The sequence below is a fragment of the Ornithodoros turicata genome, chromosome 6 (assembly GCF_037126465.1).
Source record: "Ornithodoros turicata isolate Travis chromosome 6, ASM3712646v1, whole genome shotgun sequence".
NCBI classification, from domain to species: domain Eukaryota; kingdom Metazoa; phylum Arthropoda; class Arachnida; order Ixodida; family Argasidae; genus Ornithodoros; species Ornithodoros turicata.
Window position 1 is genome coordinate 15,773,540 of NC_088206.1, and position 21,712 is coordinate 15,795,251.

The 21,712-nt window shown below is 44.5% G+C and overlaps 2 protein-coding genes across 2 annotated transcripts; both read left to right on the plus strand.

The window, feature by feature from the left end:
• LOC135397656 (mite group 2 allergen-like Ixo r 2) lies at window positions 1–3,009 on the plus strand. Its single transcript, XM_064629266.1, has 4 exons — window positions 1–145; window positions 245–355; window positions 2,329–2,498; window positions 2,895–3,009. The coding sequence occupies exons 1-4, from the start codon at window positions 70–72 to the stop codon at window positions 2,976–2,978; spliced, it is 441 nt and encodes a 146-aa protein (XP_064485336.1). The 5' UTR covers window positions 1–69; the 3' UTR covers window positions 2,979–3,009.
• A 10,402-nt stretch (window positions 3,010–13,411) lies between these two features.
• On the plus strand, window positions 13,412–18,855 carry LOC135397657 (mite group 2 allergen-like Ixo r 2). Its single transcript, XM_064629267.1, has 4 exons — window positions 13,412–13,515; window positions 13,642–13,752; window positions 16,856–17,028; window positions 18,725–18,855. The coding sequence occupies exons 1-4, from the start codon at window positions 13,443–13,445 to the stop codon at window positions 18,800–18,802; spliced, it is 435 nt and encodes a 144-aa protein (XP_064485337.1). The 5' UTR covers window positions 13,412–13,442; the 3' UTR covers window positions 18,803–18,855.
• The last annotated feature ends 2,857 nt before the right edge of the window (window positions 18,856–21,712 follow it).

The following is a 21,712-nucleotide window of genomic DNA, read 5'->3' on the forward strand; positions in this document are numbered from 1 at the left end:
CAACCCTGGTCGCTGTTTCGAGCTCTGTGAACGTGTCGTGGCCTCGGCGCAGAGAACACTTTTGCCAAGATGCATTCTCTCGCCTTCTTCCTCCTGCTCTTTGTTGGACTTGCTTGTGGTGGCCACGTCCCAGTCAGACTGTGCGGTAAGCGGAATGTTGTTGCTTGTAATGGATGGACGTAGTGCTTGCAGCCCCGGGACTCCCACTTTCCGTCTTTCCGTCTAAAATTTGTTTGCTCTGCAGGAAGCAGGTCAAGGGCAAGACTAGAATATATCGATGTCGAACGCTGCAATTCAGCGCCTTGTGTAATCGAGCGGGGCCGACTGACGGATTTCTCTGTCGGAGTCATCCCATGTGAGTAATAAGTGTAGTTCGAAACTGAGGAGTTTCAATTTACTAGGGAGTTTTAGTACATCGTACGCAAGGAATAGCGTTTTTGGTTCTGCGCACGCGCAAGACATAAACGGAGCTCCGCGCACTGCGCGGAACCACCACGCTACCCCTTACGTACGCACAGACGACCGCGTACGATATACTATAAAACTCACTACTGTCTTGATGGAAGGCTGCGCTCGCTGATTGTCGAGATGACGTCACAACGTCGAGAAAGGTAGGCCTGTTGGTCTGCCGGGAGCACCGTACACTCTTAAAACAAGGGTGTACTTTAACTCCTTTTTCTTGCCGCGTATATAACTCCCTCTTGGAGAGTACAATTACGCTCAAAAAAGGAGTCTTCTCACTCCCTTGAGGGAGCAGCATAACACCTTTCTCCCAGCCGGAGAGTAATATTACTATCCAGTAGGGGGTTAGGCGTAACCCCACTCCCTAAAAGGAGTGAGGAGACTCCTTTTTTTAGAGTAACTGTACTCTCCAAATGGGAGTGATATATGTGGCAAGAAAAAGGAGTTAAAGTACAATTTTTTTTTAAGAGTGTACGCCTTGGTGTCCAATAAGCGCGTCCCGTTTACTTTCCTCCACGCGTCCAATTACCTCGACAGTTCGATCTAGCAAAGCCTTCCCGGTACTGCGTGATTAAACGGAACTTTTCATTTCGCGTTAGCGTCTCGAGCCACTGTGGCTGCCACAACAACAACAACAACATAGATGAATGGATGATGATCATGTGGGATGTTTCCCTGCGTTGGGTGCAGGTCCCTACCCCGTACCACAGGCTACCACAGGACAGGCGTACACATTGGACAGACCGAGAAAGGACAGCAGGAAGGAATGGGGAGGGGGGGATAGCATGGGTCCTGGGCCGGCTAAACGGAAAAGTATACTTCATCAAACAAAACAACAAAAGCGTAAATAGTAGAGGTGGGTTCCTTCACGAATTTTTTGCGGGCGATCTATCGAACGGATTTTTGTTCTGAAAACGGCTTTGGTATCTGGTGACCGAAGAGATCAGATGTTCTCATTGGAGCAACTTCGTAGCTTTTATAATTAAAACGTTAATTATTGAAAGTTAATTAAGACATTGCCTTAGGAGTCTGTTAATGCCCCCCTAGGGAGTGCCCTTCAGCATATGCTATATTGCAATTGATTTCATCTCGGAAAAAGTGATTGATATATATTTTAAAAATCTGTTCACACTTAGCGTGGACACCCTGTATATTCGCGGTCGACGCTTGTACCCGCTTTTTTTTTTTTTTTCTATCATCACAGTTGTTCTATAGCGGTTAACTATAGTGCACTCTTAAAAATGGACTTCATCGCATAGCACGCTACTAGCCAACCATCATCTCGAATGATATTGACACTTATGAACAGCATAAGTGTCACAGAAAAAGGCGTACGCCTCCCGTTTTCAACAAATCAGGGCAGATAACGATACCATTTGAGATGATGGTTGGGTAGGATCGTGCTATGCGGTGAAGTTCAGTTTTAAGAGTGTGTGCTTGCCAAAACAAAATACGTTTCAGGGACATAATCTCCTGTGTCTTGGGTGTACACTCTCAGAAAAAAAGGTGGTAACTTCTATAGTTACCACCTAGGTCAACATAGCGTCTGATATACGGTGTAAAAGGTGTAAAAGGGTGGTAAAAGCAATTATCATATATGTATTCAAATTGCTACAAAACGGCGTACGCCCCCCTCGCTCACCGATTCAGCAGTGGTAACCCTATCATTCGTGGGAGAGAGTGAGGTATAGCAGGTAGAACTTTGCAACCTTTTAGGCACAACATATGCGACAGATATTACCTCCTGAAAAGTATAACTGCTCCAGCCTTTTTTTTTTTTTTTTTTTGAGAGTGTAGTGCAGATGAATAGAGCGAACAGTCATAGAGAGAATACCTTGTTGCCTTTTTTTTTTTTTTTTTTTTCAGACGTCAACAGCAGTACACTGACTTTGGACGCCACCTTCTTACTTTTCGACATCGAATTCCCCATCCCGGGTGTGGTGTCAAACCTCTGCCGTTTTGTGACGTGTCCCATCGTGGCTGGAAGAACCTACCGAGCGACCCAGGGATTCTACATAAGAACATGGGCTCCCCCTGTAAGTTAGAAGGGTTCACGACCGAAACCGGTGACACACGTATCATGTGGACATACTAAAACACATGGTGGCACGTGTGGCTCCCCATAGTTAGAGTCTGCTCATACTTGCGAGCTGGCTCGCCTGCGTGGCTGAGTGTCGCTACGCTGCACGGTGTTTAGACGAACGGCTCGACCGATTAATTCGTTTCTTTTGTGTATGTGTCAAGGTAACGGCATCCTAATTCTGCGGGGATTAATTAAGTTGGGGTTATTGAGTTACTGATATATTCATTTGAACGGCATTTCATGTATACACATTTATGGACATATACACGAAAGCTACGAGATACGGGGTCGGGGGGAATGGGAAGGTTCGTAATCGTCGCATTGTCATATTATTTTCTTCTTCTTTTAGATGCGGACGACAGTCACCTACAGGGTATACGGCGACGACTGGGAAGAACTGGGATGCTTGACTACGAATATCACGATTGTATAATAGACGCAAATATGCCTATTTCTCCATTCTATTTCTCAATTTCTGCCTTTTATTTTCTTATCAACTCAACTCAACTCAAAAGTCCGACAGCTGGTTAAAGAAGGATCCCCCAGTTGGGGGGGGGGGGGGGGGGAGGATATTTATTCCGGGTATATACAGAAGTTCCCGTTCCGACAGCACAGTCGAAACACTTCTATCTCGATGAAATGAATCTCGCCTTCGTGCATCCTATTGATTTTGTAGCCAACATCGGGCGGTCCTTCATTATTTAGCATGTACTTCTGAACGTGAACATCTATATGATTGCTGCACGTATAATTGAATGATTAGTGAGTGACGTACAAATAAAAGCTCGTAATAAATCGTTAATACATGTAGTCGAGTTAAATTAATCCCACACAAAACGTACACTCCGTACAAACTGTGTGTCGTTTGTGTTATATGTATATCTTCCAGCCAAAAACATAGGAGAGAAAAAGACCCACCCAACCATGACCGACAGAGCACATATGCGAATTAGCCCAACATGTAATGTCAATGCAACATGCACCAAACACGTGATCATCAAGCAGAACAAGTCGGGAGACGAGTTCAATTTCTCCTCGTTTTTTTTTCCTTACAAACAAACAAACAAACGTGATCAACGTGATCTTCATAAAGATAGAAAAGCCGACTCATCGAACTGTTCGGTTTTTTCAACGTTGGAGAATGGTAAGCGTATTATAATGCACTGCACTAGGTATGCGTCTCAAACGGCTACACTTAAAGCTACACTTGCTCGACTAAATGCATTTCGACTCTCTATGCGTCATTGAACCTGATATCATTTATATTTCAATTTGTGCGATAATTATTACTCTGTGGGGAAAGTTATTTCTCATGGTGCATTTTATTGCCCTGCTTAACCGTTTTATAGAAAGAAAACACTGTGTTAAAAGTGACTTCTGTGCTACTTTAAGCACTCTGCTCCAGCGTGGCAACGGTCCTGCTGACGGTTCTATAAGGCGGTCATCCTGTGTAATGTAGAAAAGTTTCACGCTTATTCAAGTTTATGCAGGTTGTTATAGTGTTACTATAACAAACACGAAGAGGAAGAGGGGGGAAGAGATCGTGGTTCGAGGCTCCTCCCAACAATGATAACGAAGAATAATAAATGCATTTCACAGAGTCATATTGTTCAAATCAATCAATAACAATAAAAAAAGTCACACGCGTGACGCGCGTTTAGAGTTTCAACATTACCTTACACACAAACCATCACATTAAAAAGCAACATCCTTATTATAAACGGTACGTTATACAATTAAATAATAATAAAATATAAAAATAGACACTGACATAACACACAATCAAACACACATCACAAGACAATAAAGATAACTATAAAGGTAACTGTTGGGTGTATTTTGTAATCAAGTATTGAAAGGGATAACCATGTCATAATTAGAAATTTACGCACACAGGTCTGCGGTAAGTAAGTGACATCTAAGTGATTTTGTTAAACAGATATAGATTGTTCATGGGTTTTATATCTGAAGGTAACTTGTTTCATGCATGTACGCGGTAAGATATAAATGAAAATTTGCCATATACTTAGTTCTAGTTTTTGGTGTATTTAATATACCAGCAGTCCCAGCTCTGGTACGCTTTCTGGCAATAAGAAGCAGATTATGCTGCTTCACCCGTTAGGATTCACTTAGTTCCCGGGGGGGGGGGGGGGACGGTCTCCTGGGGTGAGAGGAGGTCCTGCTGTTGGTGCATTTCTGTCCACTTTCATTCGAAATACGCGTAAACATGATTCGCGGTATACGCGATGTTGTCTTCGCAACACAACATGGTATTCAATAGGAATTTGCCATGTTTGCATGCCGCAATATCCTTGTAAAACGACTCCGGTGTTTTCCTCCAAGCAAGAGAGTGGAAGTAACGTGTTTCAAGGAAGAGAAGGTGAGAAACGTCATTTGTATCCGGTTGTTTCAAATGTTAGACAAAACTGTAGTGTTTATCACTGTCGTATATCTGATTTCCTCCCACGACCCGAGTATGCATCAGCTGTGTGGAATGCTCTTTGCGTCATTGATAGCGAATCATCCTGAAGCTGTTCAGAAAAGAGCTCTTCACGGCGTTCGCAGTACTTTTGCCTATACGGCGCATCCTCGCCTTTAAATTATACGATTATTATGATTTATTGAAACAGTTCAGCTTGCAGCATGCAACTGATTGTGCGGCGTAATATTGCTGATGCTCTGTTCACCTAGAAATGCGTAAAATCATAAAATTATATTTATTCTTCATTTCTTTTAAGTTGTCTGAGTTTCTGTGTTCTCAGAGTTGCGTTGCGTAAGCAGCCTCCATTTTATGGAAATACACTCTTAGAAATGAACTTCACCGTGCAGCACGCTCCTACCCAACCATCATGTCGAATGATATCGTTATCTGCCCTGATTTGTTGAAAACGGGAGGCGTACGCCTTTTCTGTGACACTTATGCTGTTCATAATTGTCACACAAATGGCGTACGTCTCCCGTTTTCAACAAATCAGTGCAGATAACGATATCATTCGAGGTGATGGTTGGATAGGAGCGTGCTGTGCGGCGAAGTTCATTTTTAAGAGTGTACTTTCTGTCCATATGATCTTAATATACGTTATCAAATGTTGATAAATTCAATTTGATCGAATGTCATGTAACGTCTTTTTCTTTTCTTTTTTTGGATCCCTTCAAGAAACAAATGACCATGTGTCTATCGTAACAATTGCTGTTATTATGTCTTTTTCATATATGTGCTTTGTAGTTTAGCATATTTTGGGTAGATTTTCCTCATTGTTGTTTATACCTTCTTCCTTTTTATTCTCGTAGCTTGTTGTACGCTGTTGCCTGTGTATGGTGGTGGTGGTGAGAGGGCTCAGGGCTGAAAGGGTGAAAGAAAAGGGGTGAAAGGGCCTCACAGAGGTGGGGGAATGTGCGGCCTGGGCAGACTTGTAGGGGAACTGTGCCGACATATCTCTGTGAATGATATTGATATGTCTGATGTTTTGTGCACCAATGGAATAAGACCCTTGAGGCTGTTCTTGGGCACCAATGTAGCACTCTCTTATTCCCCAATAAGAGCTTTCTTTTATTTTTACTGTTCTGTTGCCCCGTTCCTTAGAGAGAGAAAAATATGTATTTAGGCATGCGCGAATAATTATTCAAACTCCGAATCGAATACCAACCTGGCCTAAATACATATGCAACGCTTGTACAGATAGCGTGTGTGTACATGTGTCCTGCATGTACCGTGCCCTCAACATCACATGCGATATACAAAAACATCAATTAGTGAATTTCTATACTCAAACTCAATCAATTAGTGAACATGCGAATAGTGGACTCCTGAATAGCGATAGAGGACTCCTGAAGATGGTGACAGGGATCTTTCAAGCGGAGTGCCCTAGGGCGGTGTCCTGAGCCCCCTGCTTTTCAACGTGATTATGGCAAGTTTACCAAGTTGTCTGCTCCAAAATGTTCACATTACTATGTATGCCGACGACATATGTCTATGGTCCTCCGGAGTGCAATTACCAGCATTGCAGCAGCGACTCGATAACGCAATAGATTGTACAGTTGCCTTTTTAACCCAAAGGGGCATGGATGTATCCGCCGAGAAGACTGTTTTCCTTACCTTTACTCGGTACAAAATGTCACAGTTTCATTTGAGAATTCAAAGAGGGTGTCCCATCACCTTCTTCTTGGGAATAGTTATTGATGCACAGCTATCGTGGTTAGCAGCATTACACGTCGTATAACGAGCTCCTACTGGGGAATGTCGACGAGGGCCATATTCTCCGTACATAGTACACTGATACGGCAGATCATGGGATATGCGACTCATCCGATGCTGCGTGTCGGTTACAGACACAGCGACTCCGTTATAACGGCACTCGGCAGTTTCAAGAGGACGCTGTCCGACTGAACGACCATCTCCGGTCTATCGACCCGTCGATGGATTTCGTTGCCACACACCACTGCTCGCGTCAAGAAACGTCCATTCTACACCGACTACGCCTTAATGCCGCCAGGACACCTCTACTTCTCTGTAAAATGGGTCTTCTCCAGTCGCCCAAATGCCCCACTTGCGCTGTTGTAGCTGATGTGCCACACCTTCTTCTCGACTGTCACAGATTCGACACCCCTCGAGCCACGTTGAGACGACGCCTACTCGAGCTGCGGTGCACGGACTTTTCTCTGGCCACTCTGCTCGGCCCAGTACGAGATCACACACAGCGGTCTGTGACCAAAGCAGTTCTGACTTTCTTGAGAGATTCAGGTCTGATGAACAGCCTGTGAACTCAGTCGTGAAATCTCATTCTTCTTCTGTGATTCATCTCATCATTCCTTCACCGTTTGTTAGTCATCTTTTTTTTGTCATCCTTGTCATTAATCTACCTCATCCTTCTTTGATCATCTGTTAGTTTTTCGTTATTTCCAAATTCTTTTTCTTTGTTTCTTATTTCTTAATTTTCTTCCTTTAATTCTTTCTTATTCCTTCCTATTTCTTTCTTTCTTTAATTCTTATCTTTTCTTTTTATTTATTTATTATTATTTCTTATTTCTGGAATAGCAAGCCGACGTCCCGTTTGGCTGACCTTTCCCCGTTTTTTTTTTTCCTTTTCGTCTAATAAATATATCCCCCCCCCCCCATGCTGCAAAGCATCTTAGCGAAAAGCCTCAAGGTATGCCTAGGTGTGCCTCGTGCAGCCACTAATGCACTATTTATTGCAGAGGGGCCGGAGAATTTCCCATAGGCATTTTGCGAGCGCAAGAAACATTGCGAAATTACATCCGCCTCGGCACGCGGCATCACAGACATCCACTAGCACGCAAAGTTATGCGTCGAAACTCTCGTTTCCACACAGCAATTGCTCCACATCATATAGAGCTTTGCCAAAAGCAATCCCTCCACAATCGACTCAGCATCCCCAGCATCCCCCTTGGACATTTTTGGCACCTAAAATTTGTGTAAGTGTGCACGGTGTGCAAGGTCAGCTCTACCATACGTTGCGCTGAGACAGTATACTGTCTGTCCATCATGGAAACTAACCACAATAGGGCAGCTATTTTCACCGATGGATCGACGACTGCAGCTGGGTCTGCGTCTGACTTTGTTGTCCCCGAGCACAACAGGGAAGGTGTGGCTGCTTTGCCATCGACATCGCGGCGCCGCTGCTTTGAGGCGCGAGCAAAGTAAACAGTCGTTCTCTACGCTCCAGGACTCCGGACTCGCCACCTTCCGCGCCAACTCATCGTCTGGCCTGGTCATCCAAGACCTTGCCAGGCGCGTGGAAGCTCGCGGCCTGCGACACTTCCCAAGGACGTCCCTGCCCTTTTCTTCCTCGGGCCTTCCGTCGCCCTGTGTTCGACACATTCTATGCTTTGTGCCATACCGGCATCCGGGCCACTCTAGCGGCCATTTGCGAGAGCTACGTCTGGCCGCGTATGAACAGCAACATCAGCCGTTGGGGCCTGTTTGCACTGTCAACGAAACAAAGTTCAGCGCCACACTCGAATGACGCCTTCTGCTTTTCCTCCGCCCGATCTACGTTTCGATCATATACATGTGGACCTCGTGGGCCCGCTTTCACCAGCCCAAGGTTTCATATATATATTCACGATCATCGACAGATATACCCGCTGGCCGGAAGCAGTTCCTCTCTCCGATTCCACGGCTTAAACTGCCGCAGCGGCCCTTCTCCGTGAGTGGGTCTCCAGGTTCGGAGTCCCGTCGATTATCACCACTGACCGGGGCCCACAGTTTGAGTCGGCGCTTTTCTCCAGCCTTACCAACGCTCTTGGGACTCGCCGCATCTGAAAAACCGCTTACCAGCCTGCATCCAATGGCCTTGTGGAAAGACTACATCGGCTGCTCAAGGCGGCATTGCAGGCATCTCCCGAAACCCCTTGGCCTGAAGCCCTACCCATTGTACTGCTGGGAATCCGCTCTGCGTTCAAGCAGGATTTCGAGTGTTCCTCGGCAGAGCTCGTGTGTGGTATGGTTCTCCGGTTGCCCGGTGACCTCGTGTCACCCCCATCTACTCCCGCCGTACTCCCACCATCCGATTTCGTCACCCGCCTGCGCAGTGCCATGGCTGCCTTGCGCCATGCACCTTCCCATGTTCCTACTCTGGGCGTCCCTATCAACATCCCGACCTGTGCAGCTCTACACACGTTTTCATTCGCTGTGATAGGGTGCGAAAACCTCTGTAGCCCCCCTACACCGGCCCGCATCGTGTTTTGAGCAGAGCGCCCAGATACTACACCGTTCTCGTCAACGGGAAAGAAGAAAATGTCAACATCGAGCGCCTAAAGGCTGCTTTTCTCGATATCCATCCACCTCCCGAAGTCACCCTCTCAACTTCCTCGCCCTGTCCAGGCTTATCCCCCCCACCAACCTTACGCCGCTCCGTGACCTGGTCCGGAAACCTACCCGCACTCGTCGCCTTCCAGCGACGCACTAGGAGGGGTTTGCCATCGGGTTTGCCATCGACATCGCGGCACCGCTGCTTGGAGGCGCGAGCAAAATACAGTCGTTCTCTTGCTCCCCTGCGAGCTACCAGGAAGGTTGTTCTACACTCTAAATCTTTTCACACCTTTAAAGGTGTAACAACGTGCATGGCGCACGCCTTTTTAGGTGTGATTTTGGTGACATCATAATGGAGCACGGTTTCGCACAAATTTTCTTTACTCGAGTGTTGTCTGTCCTCAAAAAATTCAGTCTTGCAACATCTCAACATTGTTCAACAGTATTGTAGACACTTGCGCGTGCTCGATTATCGATAGCGATGCATATATGCATTAGCTCGTACCTACGATATCCAAGACATAATGAAAGCAAGATTTGCGCTGACACTTGATCTTTAGTAATGCTTTCCAAATTTTGTAAAATATCATCCTGGAGATGCAATGTTACGCAACCAGGTTGAACGTTCATAGCGCACACCTTTAAAGGTGTGAAAAAGTTTACAGTGTACCTGTCTCACTTAGAGCAACAAAGGAATGACACGTCTATACCACAGATCATCCTCAACAACGGCAGAACTACACTGTAAATTTTTTCACACCTTTAAAGGTGTGCGCTATGCACATTCAATCTGGTTGCGTAACATTGCATCTCCAGGATGATATTTTACAAAATTCGGAAAGCATTACTAAAGATCAAGTGTCAGTGCAAATTTTGCTTTCATTATGTCTTGGATATCGTAGGTACGAGCTAATGCATATGTGCATCGCTATCGATAATCGAGCACGGGCAGGTGTCTACAATACTGTTGAACAATGTTGAGATGTTGCAAGACTGAATTTTTGGAGGACAGACAACACTTGGGTAAAGAAAATTTGTGCGAAACCGTGCTCCATTATGATGTTTCCAAAATTACACCTAAAAAGGCGTGCGCCATGCACGCTATTACACCTTTAAAGGTGTGAAAAGATTTAGAGTGTATAGTCGCCATACTTCTCGCTCTTCAATATGTGGTTCCATACACGTCTGGAGCGCAATGGATCATATAGCGATTCAAATGATGGACTACAAGCAATAACATCATTCCTTCGTAAGGGGTGTATGGTACCAGTAGTCCACGACATTCTGACACTGTACATGCAATCCAGGGATGCTGGCCATGACATCATACTTCAACGGATTCCTGGACATGCAGCATACGGGGGAATGCAGCGGCTGATGAAGTAGCGGATCTAGCACATCCGTCCTTATCAAAGCATCTGGTGCCGTACTCCAAAGCCGATGTGCAAGACATATTGAGGTCTCTTACACAGATTATGACTAGGCAGCGATGGCTACAAGGTGACGCGAATTCCTCGTTGCTCCATCAAGTTGACCCGGATCTGAAATTTAGGGTTTCGTCCATGTTACCTCGGTCTATCCAGACGCTCTTGTACAAATTCCGTCTGAACGTGCCATACGGGCGCCAATTCCTCCATAAAATTTGGAAGGCAGATCTGTACACTTTGTGCAACTGTGGATGGCACTGAGCACACTCTCGTGCACTGTTCTAGATACGCACCTCAAAGGTCTACCATGAAATCTGCTCTCGACCGACTGGACAACCGCACCTTTGACCTCGTAAAGGTGCTGGGTCCTTGGCCATCTGACAAGAGGGATGCTGCCTTGTCAGCGCTTGTGACATTTATTCAGAGGTGCGCGTTGGAGTCAGTCTATTAGGACCATGTAATTCACTGTGCGGCAATTCACTACGTGAACCGGTGATTTTGGATTTTGGCCTTTGGCCGATAGTTACCGCGAAAGTGGGGGTGGAAAGGTTCTCTTTTATATTTGTTTTTCATGGGGGTGGGGGTGGGTCTGTCTATGAAAGTAGCCGAATTTATCGTGTGGCGAATTCAACCTCTCCCTAGTATTTTGAACATCAACATCAATCCTCGTTTCTCCTCTTCTTTTTTAATAATCATCAATTAGCGCTCACTTTGTTTTGTGTCCGATCTTGTGCCGTATTAGGCCTAGCTGCGGAAGGATTCGAATAGTCAACCCTCGATTTCTGAACCTTCGGTTTATGAATTCCCTCGTTTTATGAACACGAGCACGGGGAACCAAACTTTTTCCATTCATTTTTCTCTCGTTTTATGAACCTCTATATTCGAATAATGAACGGAGTTTCTGGGAACCAACTAGGAGTTGCCCAGCGTTTTTGCCCTCAATTTATGAACGGATCGTTCCGAGGTCAACAGAAACCTTCAAAGGGATAATTCCGTGGTCTTATGAATGACGCCTGAACGGACAAAACGTTTACCAGGTATTGCACCCTCGGTCCTTAACCCCTCGAAATCGGAACAGCAAACGGGTTTTCCGGGGTCGCACATGCTGCGACCAAGTGTTCCTGACCTCAGTTGATGAATAAGGTGGTCGCTGTCACCCGGAGGTTAATAAACGGAGGTTAAAAATCCCGGAGGAAATCCGAGACCAATCCAGTGCGAATGCGGGGACATCTCTTCTTTCCAAGATTGACACAGCGGAAGGCATGGTCCAAAGCAAAATTAAACAATTTAGTATTGCATAATAAACAGAGTGTGAATGCGCTAACGTCTGTTCTTTGTAAGATTGATACAGCAGAAGGCATGATCAAAAGCAAAATTACACAATATATGGCATTATAAACACAATCCCTACTCGGAAATACTGTTCCATTTGCTCGATAGTACTCAGTTAACTGAATTTTCGATTTATGGATCCCTCGATTTATGAACGGTTTTTCGAGGAACCGAGGGTGTTCATAAATCGAGGGTTGACTGTATACTGTCGAAGCTCGTTGATATTTGACCACGCGGCCGTTCCTGCAGGTTTTGTTCATAAAGCCAACTGTCATATTAACGAACACCCTGTGTAACGAGTCGTACCGTGCCCTTTATACGTAAGCTCCAAAGAGAAAATTACGCAAACTGGCATAATCAGACATTTCAACCGAATGTGTCGCACATTATTTTCTGTCTTTGAAAAAGTGTGATAAATGCATCTGTTTTGTGTAATTCTGAATCAGGCGCATCTTCTTCATTCCGACAGTCAGCTGTGTTCATTTGCGCTCGTTCTCACACATGCCGGATGAATGCCGTATGACTGCAGCAGCTCACTGTGATCATATGACAACAGGACACGTCAGACATGAGCATACGATTCACCCCGAAAGTTGGCCCGCGTTTTGGCGTTTATAGGTCGGGAGAACTGCCGGTTCAGTGACCAACGGTCATAGCGACGAGGGTAAAGTACGCGTGTTCACAGCTAGGTGTTCTCAAGATACGGGTCACCGTCACATAAACGAAATGTCATATTAACGAAAAAGAGTTACATGCGGAGGCCATTGACAGGGAACTGTTCCCGATAAAAAGGGTCATAACGAGGAGATGCCGTATTAACCAGCTTCATATTAACGATGTTAAACTGTAACAGGTTTTTTGAAGAGACGTCAATTCGGTTCCAAAGTCGAATACACGATCCTGTATTTGATTCATAGAACCGAAACCGAGTGTGGAATTATTCGCTTCGACGGCATTGCGAGAAATTCGATTATTTGCAAAGATCATTCTGAACTTGAACTTTTGCAAGTGCGTCTTTGCATCAAATTTTCAAGTCAGTGAGTGTCGGGATGTGATCTGATTATCCTGAGTCATCATTTGCGTTGGCATTGAATTGTTAGTGGCTCTATATCATTTGAGTAGACGAAAACTATCATCACGGTACAGTGTACCCACCCTTACAGCTTCCACACACTTCGAGGTGCGTTCCTTATTAAGAAAACCGAACACAGCTGTAGAGGCGAAAGTTAATATTCAACACGCAGCGCAGCGTAGCTTGTGTAAACAGGTATGTGACGAATCCTTGTCCGTTTTCGCGCCTATAAAAACACTCGTTCAAGCTCTAGTAACGTACCCACAGCACACCGTAGCACAGGACCTCCGCAACATGCGTTCCTTTGCCTTAATTCTTGTCTTTGTTGAACTAGTTTACAGCAGACATACACAAATCGAATACTGCGGTAAGCTTGATTATATCTTGAACTGAGGGGACTACTTGCATATATAGTTCTGCTTGATGACAATAGACACGTCTTTTTGAAGTAGCCTGGACACTTGTATGATACAGCTTTTACTTTTCCCTGCAGGAACCCGGTCAAAAGCAACGATCGAATATGTGGATATTAACCCGTGCGATGATGACCCCTGCGTACTCAAGAGAGGGGAACCAACGCATTTTTCGATAAGTGTCACCCCAAGTAAGTGATAGTTAAGCCGTAATTAACAACCCGCAGATAGTCTCTCACTGCGCACTAGGTGATCAAATAGTGTGTTTCTGCAGTGCTTTTTCCCAGGGACACTTGTGCGCAATATTTTATTAGCGCTTTCTACTCTCAAATTACTTTGTTGTCATCGTTGTTCAGTTCGTTGTTCACATCACATCCTGCCCCATTGTGCCTTGGGGTAGTGGGCCGCACCTTAAGTGGCGAATTTCCCCATTCATTATCATTAACTTATTTGTTGTTGTTGTTGTTGTTCAGTTGCGCCAACTTCTTTCCCAGCACGTTCTATTCCGCGTCCCCTTTCCTGTCGAATTGGGAGTCTTGTACTGCGTTTTGACATCAAAGCTTTACCTTCCTTTCGGGAGGTTTTCTTTTGCAGGGGCTTTCCCCAGAGCGAATTTGGTACCGGCGATAAGCCTACCTTTGCTCTTCCACTCAGTTATGGGAACGGTCGCTCAAGATATTGCGATGCAGACGTGGTTAGGCCACATATCCTCCAAATGCCTATTTCCACCAACGTCCCAAATCAACCAAAAGCTCATTTCATCCGAAAAAATGTTCATTTGAAGTATTCCGCTTTCGGTGGTTCTGGGCGCTTGGATGAAAAGATCATTTGGGGGATATATGGGTCACTGCCACCCGCATGCCCAGATCAACCGAAAGCCCAGAACCTCCGAATATTTTTTGGGAGGAAATGAGCTTTTGGTTGAACTGGGACGTCGGTGGAAATGGGCATTTGGAGGATATGATCTGCTACCGCAGAGGTTTGTGACACACTCACGAATAAAGAGACGATGATGAGATGTGGCTGATACCAGTCAGCAGGCTGGGAGCTGCGCCAGTGCCACTTATAGATAGTGAAAGGTGGTGATGATGGAGATAAGGATTCACAAGGAGAACATTTCCCTGTGTTTGAGGAGCAACTGCAAGGGACGACACCTACTGCTTGCTACAGGGTCGTCTGGTATCGTCTGTCTGTAGTTCTGCAGCACATGTTTCCTTGGTTGTCCTCGGAAATGTCGTTCCAATATGTTGCCTGTGTTTATTACTCATAGTAAATGACCTCGCAACACCTGGAGATTTGAGATGAGATAAACCACACGGTGCTGACTTCAGACAAGCGTACAAGTAAAACTCAGCTAAAGCGACGACACATACCAGTAACGCTCATGCAGGCAGATGATCAAGGCAGGGTGCACAGGCCTGTTGATGACAGGAAACCCCAAGGGGACGGAGGCCTTGGTACATATGACCGCTATTGAACCATGCATGGGCCTAGTAGCTTGCCTTTGGTAAAGGGGCCGCGGTCGATTGCGCGTCTGTGACAAACTGTATGATACGCTTTAACTTTTCTGTTCGATTGGGCTCTGATGTATTCTGCGCGAGGGCAGCATCTGTAGTGCACTCACATACAAGACGGTCCTGGTGTGCACTGTAGTGCACTCATCATGGGTGCACTTTTTACACTGCCTCTTGCCACTTAACGAATCGAAGACTGCTGGCGTTTCCTTGGAGCGTAGCCTGTAGTGTAGTTTATTTATTTATTTATTTATTTATTTATTTATTTATTTATTTATTTTACCCTCAGGGCATACGCATTTCAGAGGGGAGTGGTGTACAGAATGGTTATTGAGCATAGCACATAAATGAAAGACACTAAAGGTTGGCATTTCACACAGCAGTCAATCACTCGAATAGTGCACACATACCGCATTTTTAAACAACTGAGACGAAGAGGTAGCCGTCAGGGAGCCGGGAAGGCAGTTCCAGTCGATCGATGTGCGTGGAAAAAATGAGTCTGAAAAGCCTTTAGTAGAACATCTAGGAATTCCTACTTTTTGTTGATGGCTAGTGCGATGGGAAATATATGTGGGAGAAAGTAAAAAGTGGTTACGTAGCTGACCGTTGTGATAATATATTTTGTGAAAGAGGCATATGCGGGCAATTTTACGACGTATGGCGAGGTTGGGAAGATGGAGTGTGGATTTCATAGAAGATACACTGGACCGTTGATGATAGTTACCGCAGATAAAGCGAACTGCTCTCCTCTGTATGTTTTCAATAGAATCTACAAGTACGCTCAAACCTGGATCCCAAACCGAGGCTGCGTATTCAAGTTTGGGCCTAACGACAGATTTATAGAGCGTTAGCTTGAGGTCCAGTGGTGCTTGACTAAAATTACGTCTGACGTAACCAAGAGTACGATGGGCATTATTTGTTATATAATTAATGTGAGCATGCCATGAGAGGTCACTAGTGATAAGGACCCCCAAGTACTTATAACACTGAACTTGCTCAAGTGGGACGTTCTCTAGTAGATACAGAGGATGACGTTCGAAGTTCCGAGAAATTCGCATGTGCTTGCACTTACCGATATTAAGTTCCATATGCCATGTCTTGCACCATGTTATTATGTTATCTAGATCTGATTGTAATAGGGTAATATCTGAGATGTGAGAAACTTTCCTGTAAACGACACAGTCGTCTGCAAATAAGCGAACAGATGAAGACAGTACAGATTGCGGCATGTCGTTAATATAGATTAGGAAGAGAAGGGGACCGAGGACTGAACCTTGTGGCACACCGGATAGTACAGATGTTAAGCTAGAATTCGTGTCGTTAACTGTGACATATTGGCTGCGGACAAGCAAAAAAGAATGAATCCAAGATAGGACGTATGTGTCAATATTGAGTGTACTTAGTTTATGAAGTAGTAATCTGTGAGAAACCTTGTCGAATGCTTTAGAGAAATCAAGAAAAATACAGTCAGTCTGGAATCCACTGTCAAGGTTCGAACTCAAGTCGTGTAAAAAACATACGAGCTGAGTTTCACAGGAAAATGATTTACGAAACCCATGTTGGCTGTCATGAAAAAAAGAGTTAGAATCAAGAAACTGAAATAAATGTGTACATATGATATGCTCCATAACCTTGCAAGGAATGCTAGTTAATGAGATGGGACGGTAGTTAAGTGGAGAGCTTTTATCACCGTGCTTATGAAGGGGAACTACCTTCCCAACTTTCCAGTCGTTTTAGTTAACGCCCTTTCGTTGTGCAATCGTAGTTCTTTTCGTTTCAGAAGTCAACAGCAAGACAGTAACCTTGGATGCCCGCTACTTAGTTTGGTGGTGGTTCAGCCTGCCGGTTCCCGACTTGGAAACGGATCTCTGCAAATTGATCAGCTGTCCTGTCGTAGCAGGACAGACCTACAAAGTTTCCCAGCACTTCACAATAAGTTCGTCGATTCCCCGAGTAAGTCCAAAAAATTTGCTTTCAGGAAAGTGACGTGGACCCGTCCGTGCGCATTCCCGCAGTCTTTCACTGCGAAGAAAAGGCAGATGTTGTTTTGCTTGCCAATGATATCTCTTCAGTAGGTCCCCGTTACAGTAATGAGCACGGCATTAATAATGTGTAATGACTGTTTCTAGATCTCACCTCGGGGCTGCTAATCTGTCTCTATTTTTAACCGTTATACAGAATGTCCTAGCTAACTGCAAACATATTTTTAAAAAATATATACGACACTTTTTCCAAGATGAAATCAACTGCAATATAACATATGCTGAAGGGCACTCCTTAGGAGGGCATTAGCAAAGTCTAAAGGCAATGTCTTAATTAACTTTCATTAATTAACTTTTTAATCATAAAAGCTACGAAGTTGTCCCAATGAGAACATCTGTTCCTTTCGGTCACCTGATATCGTAGGCGTTTTCAGAACAAAAATCCGTTCGATAGATCGCCAGCAAAAAATTCGTGAAGTAACGCCATTTTTTCTTTATTTTGTTCATTGCGCATCATCGGAGACGCGTATTTCCTCCATCCCCAACGTGAGAGGGGGAATGAGCACAGTGCCGCCTCATGCGTCGAAGATGAGCTTTAACATGCGGAAACAAAACAAAGACAAATGTATCGGGTGACTCTATGGGAACTGGCCTAATCTTGGGTTGCATTTTCTGTTTCCTTTTAATCTCTTTCCAGGACGCGAGAGGCGATAGTGTGCTCTTTCTCCCTCTCACATTGGGGGTGAAGGAAAGACGCGTATTCTAAGAAGCGCAATGAGCAAAATAAAGAAAAAAATGGCGTTCCTTCACGAATTTTTTGCGGGATCTATCGAACGGATTTTTGTTCTGAAAACGGCTACGATATCAGGTGACCGAAAGGAACAGATTGTCCTCATTGGGACAACTTCGTAGCTTTTATAATTAAAAAGTTAATTAATGAAAGTTAATTAAGACATTGCCTTTGAACTTTGCTAATGCCTTCCTAAGGAGTGCCCTTCAGCATATGCTATATTGCAATTGATTTCATCTTGGAAAAAGTGTCATATATATTTTCTTAAAATATGTTTGCAGTTAGCTGGGACACCCTGCATATACACTCTTAAAAATGAATTTCACCGCATAGCACGTTCTGCGCCAACCATTGCCACGAATGATATCGTTATCTGCCCTGATTTGTTGAAAACGGGAGGCGTACGCCTTTTCTGTGACAATTATATAAGTGTCACAAAAAAGGCGTACGCCTCCCGTTTTCAACAAATCGGGGCAGATAACGATATCATTCGTGGCAATGGTTGGCTAGGAGCGTGCTATGTGGTGAAGTTCATTTTTAAGAGTGTATCCATCACCCATAAGGCTGGTCCATTTTTTATGTAAAACTGCACCCATACTATTATTGTTATTATTCTTAGTAGTAGTCGTTGCTGTATCATCAAGGGATATTCCAACGTCTAGACCTGTCCTCAAAGAAATGTTCGTTTGCGCTCAAATATATATTTGAATTGGTTGTCTTTGATAGGACTATGATTCCTTCAAACGATCATGTGTGCTATTGCTCGGCAAATAAAGTCGAACAAAAAAATATCCGCAGCACCCGACAGTTTCACAGGCGTTGTCCTTCCGGTTTGGAACATTGTCCTTCATATCATAATGCAACCTTTTTATTTCAGTTCTCGACGACTCTAACCGTCAAGGTCATCGGCGACGACGGACAAATCGTATGCTTCACTACGGACGCAACCATATAACCTAATTTTAAAAATATGTACAAATGAGATATTTTAATAAATCGAGGCACGCACTTGAGTCGCATTATTCCCATATACGAAGCTTTTAGAAACCGGCTGTGCTACAAAGCACTTCGTCGAGACTCACACCCCCATTTTTTTTCTTTGTCTCATCACATCACATCACATCACATCACATCACATCACGAGGCACAGATGACAGCATCGATTGCCTCCTACCTAAAAGAGGGAGAGAAGATAAGGTCTCTTCGATTTGGCTGCACTCCTTGAACTATACACTCTAAAAACAGAACTTCACCGCATAGCACGCTGTGCGCCAACCACTGCGAAGAATGATAGGATTATGGCTTCTGATTCGAAGGGGGAGGGGGGCGTACGCATTTTTGTGGCAATTTTCATATATCCAAATTTCCACAAAAAGGCGTACGCCCACCTCTCTCTTCGAATCAGAAGCGATAATTTTATCGCTCTTCGCAGTGGTTGGCTCATAGCATGCTATGCGGTGAAGTTCTGTTTTTAGAGTGTAGTTCAGGCAGCGCAGCACTTCTGTATTCGTTTTGTCAGTACCGGTCGCGCCTTCTGCGCTCTCGTATTCGTTTTATAGTGGTGCAGCACTACACTCTTAGAAATGAGCTTCACCGCATAGCACGCCCCTAGCAACCATCATCTCGAATGATACCGTTATCTGCAGTGATTTGTTTAAAATGGGAGACGTACGCCTTTTTTGTGACAATTACGAACAGCAGGCACAAAAAAGGCGTAGGCCTCCTGTTTTCAACAAATCAGGGCAGATAACGATATCATTCGAGATTATGGTTGGCTAGGAGTGTGCCATGCGGTGAAGTTTATTTTTAAGAGTGTAGTTGTAAACGAGAATAGAATAAAATGGAATAGAAATAGAAAGAAAAAATAGAAAAGTAAGTCGCACTGGTGCGATCAGCTGTTCCAGGACGCTAGGAATTCTGCATGAGTTCACGACTGGCCTGCACTTGTTGGATCGGAAGTGCAGTACGAGTGCGTGCGGAGCAGCCAGCACGGGTCCGCGTCCGCACGCAATTATGCGAATGCGCGCAACACGATATAAATACCTGTGTCAAATATTGATTAACCTGTACACGTATCTCACTGAGAATCGCGAGATGAGCCCGCTATAGCAGTTGTTCTCTCCTCTTCCTTGTTCAGTCCGATAACTGCACAAATAGAGGATCTCCATTTTTTTCTTTTACAAATCAATCAATCAAGAGGAGCTCAATTACAGACGTTGCGATGGTGGCAAGTATATATATTGGGGAAGGTGGTACAAGATGAGACAGAAATTTGCAATTGAATGTGAAATTTAAATTTTTTCGTGTTTTTCGAAAGAACTAGTCACAGGCACCTTCTCAGGGGTGTAGAGCCTCTGACCTGTAAATGCAAAACGGACGTCGCCGGTCTAAAATAAGCGCAGAACAAGAAATTCAAAAATGGATAGTGTTTCATCTTGCCCCAACCCTCGTTGCACCTCTTGAGTTAAAGATAAAGCGAGGTTCACATTTCGGACTCTCCGAGCTGTGAAAAAATGAATGCAATGTATCCCCTATCGCCAGCCCCGCGAAAAAAAAAAAAAAAAAAGAAACAGAAAACCTTTCGTTTTGGCAAGATCGACCATGATGTCGGCGTGAGTGCTAGCAGAAATCAGCTCTACTCCAAAGATGTCATATTTGTTGTTTGAGAAAATTTATTATGCGACTCATACTATACCGGGTGTTTCAGTTAAATCCCCGGGCTAAATAATTCGCGAACCGGTGCACCAATCGAATAACTTTCTTTTTTACAAGTATCTGTCCAATACCGCCTACAAGATGCGCACCGCGTGAACGAGCGGGAGGCGCTCATTATTTAAATAAAAATTCAAATGAGTTTCGTGAAAAAAGCTAATTTCTAAAGCAGGGCGCCGCCGGCATTAAAATGGGTACTACTCCTTTCGGGACCTTCAGTGGACACCTTCTAGAGAAAAATCTGCCACCGAAGCGGGTCATTTATTGCAGTAAGTAATTGGTTTCGGTTTACGTATTTTTGTCGCGGCTGGTCGCGGCGAAGCGCAAAAGGACGTAATTCATTGGTGTAATTCATTGGTGTAAGGATGTAATTCATTGGTGGACATGGGAGCGAAAGAGCGTCCTTTTGCGCTTCACCGCGACCAGCCGCGACAAAAATATGTAAACCGAAACCAATTAATTACTGCAACAAATGACCCGCTTCGGTTGCAGATTTTTCTCTAAAAGGTATCTACTGAAGGTCCCAGAAGGGATAGTACCCATTTTAATGCCGACGGCGCCCTGCTTTAGAAGTTATCTTTTTTCGCGAAACTCATTTGAATTTTTATTTAAATAATGAGCGCCTCCCGCTCATTCACGCGGTGCGCATCTTGTAGGCGGTATTGGACAGATACTTGTAAAAAAGAAAGTTATTCGATTGGTGCACCGGTTCGCGAATTATTTAGCCCGGGGATTTAACTGAAACACCCGGTAGAGCACACTACGAGTACTAATACTATTATTAATTACACACTACTACTACAATACAATACTATTAATATTAATACACACTAATACACTAGTTGGAATGAGTTATAATGCACAAGATACAATGTATATATGGTTGCATGACTATGGGACTGTACATATATGACTACACAACTGTGACTATGTACACATGACGACCATATTCGTCACTGTGGCTATGTACATATGAGGTGGCCTTTATACATTTATGGAGGTGCACCAACGATGCTAACATACGCATCCTGAATGACAATGGAAGGGTGATCACGCCATCGACGCCGGAAGCCTTCCTCCCCCAGCGCGAAGAGGTCCTGCTGCAGGATGGCGATTACGCTAACTCTCAATTTCCGCGCCAATAGGAAAACAG

Bases quoted from the DNA above. Each gene is read 5' to 3' on its own strand.
- LOC135397656 (XM_064629266.1), top strand. From the start codon at position 70: ATGCATTCTCTCGCCTTCTTCCTCCTGCTCTTTGTTGGACTTGCTTGT. The intron at 146-244 runs GTAAGCGGAATG...TTTGCTCTGCAG, and splicing joins CGTCCCAGTCAGACTGTGCG to GAAGCAGGTCAAGGGCAAGA. The intron at 2,499-2,894 runs GTAAGTTAGAAG...TTCTTCTTTTAG, and splicing joins TAAGAACATGGGCTCCCCCT to ATGCGGACGACAGTCACCTA.
- LOC135397657 (XM_064629267.1), top strand. From the start codon at position 13,443: ATGCGTTCCTTTGCCTTAATTCTTGTCTTTGTTGAACTAGTTTACAGC. The intron at 13,516-13,641 runs GTAAGCTTGATT...TTTTCCCTGCAG, and splicing joins TACACAAATCGAATACTGCG to GAACCCGGTCAAAAGCAACG. The intron at 17,029-18,724 runs GTAAGTCCAAAA...TTTTTATTTCAG, and splicing joins TAAGTTCGTCGATTCCCCGA to TTCTCGACGACTCTAACCGT.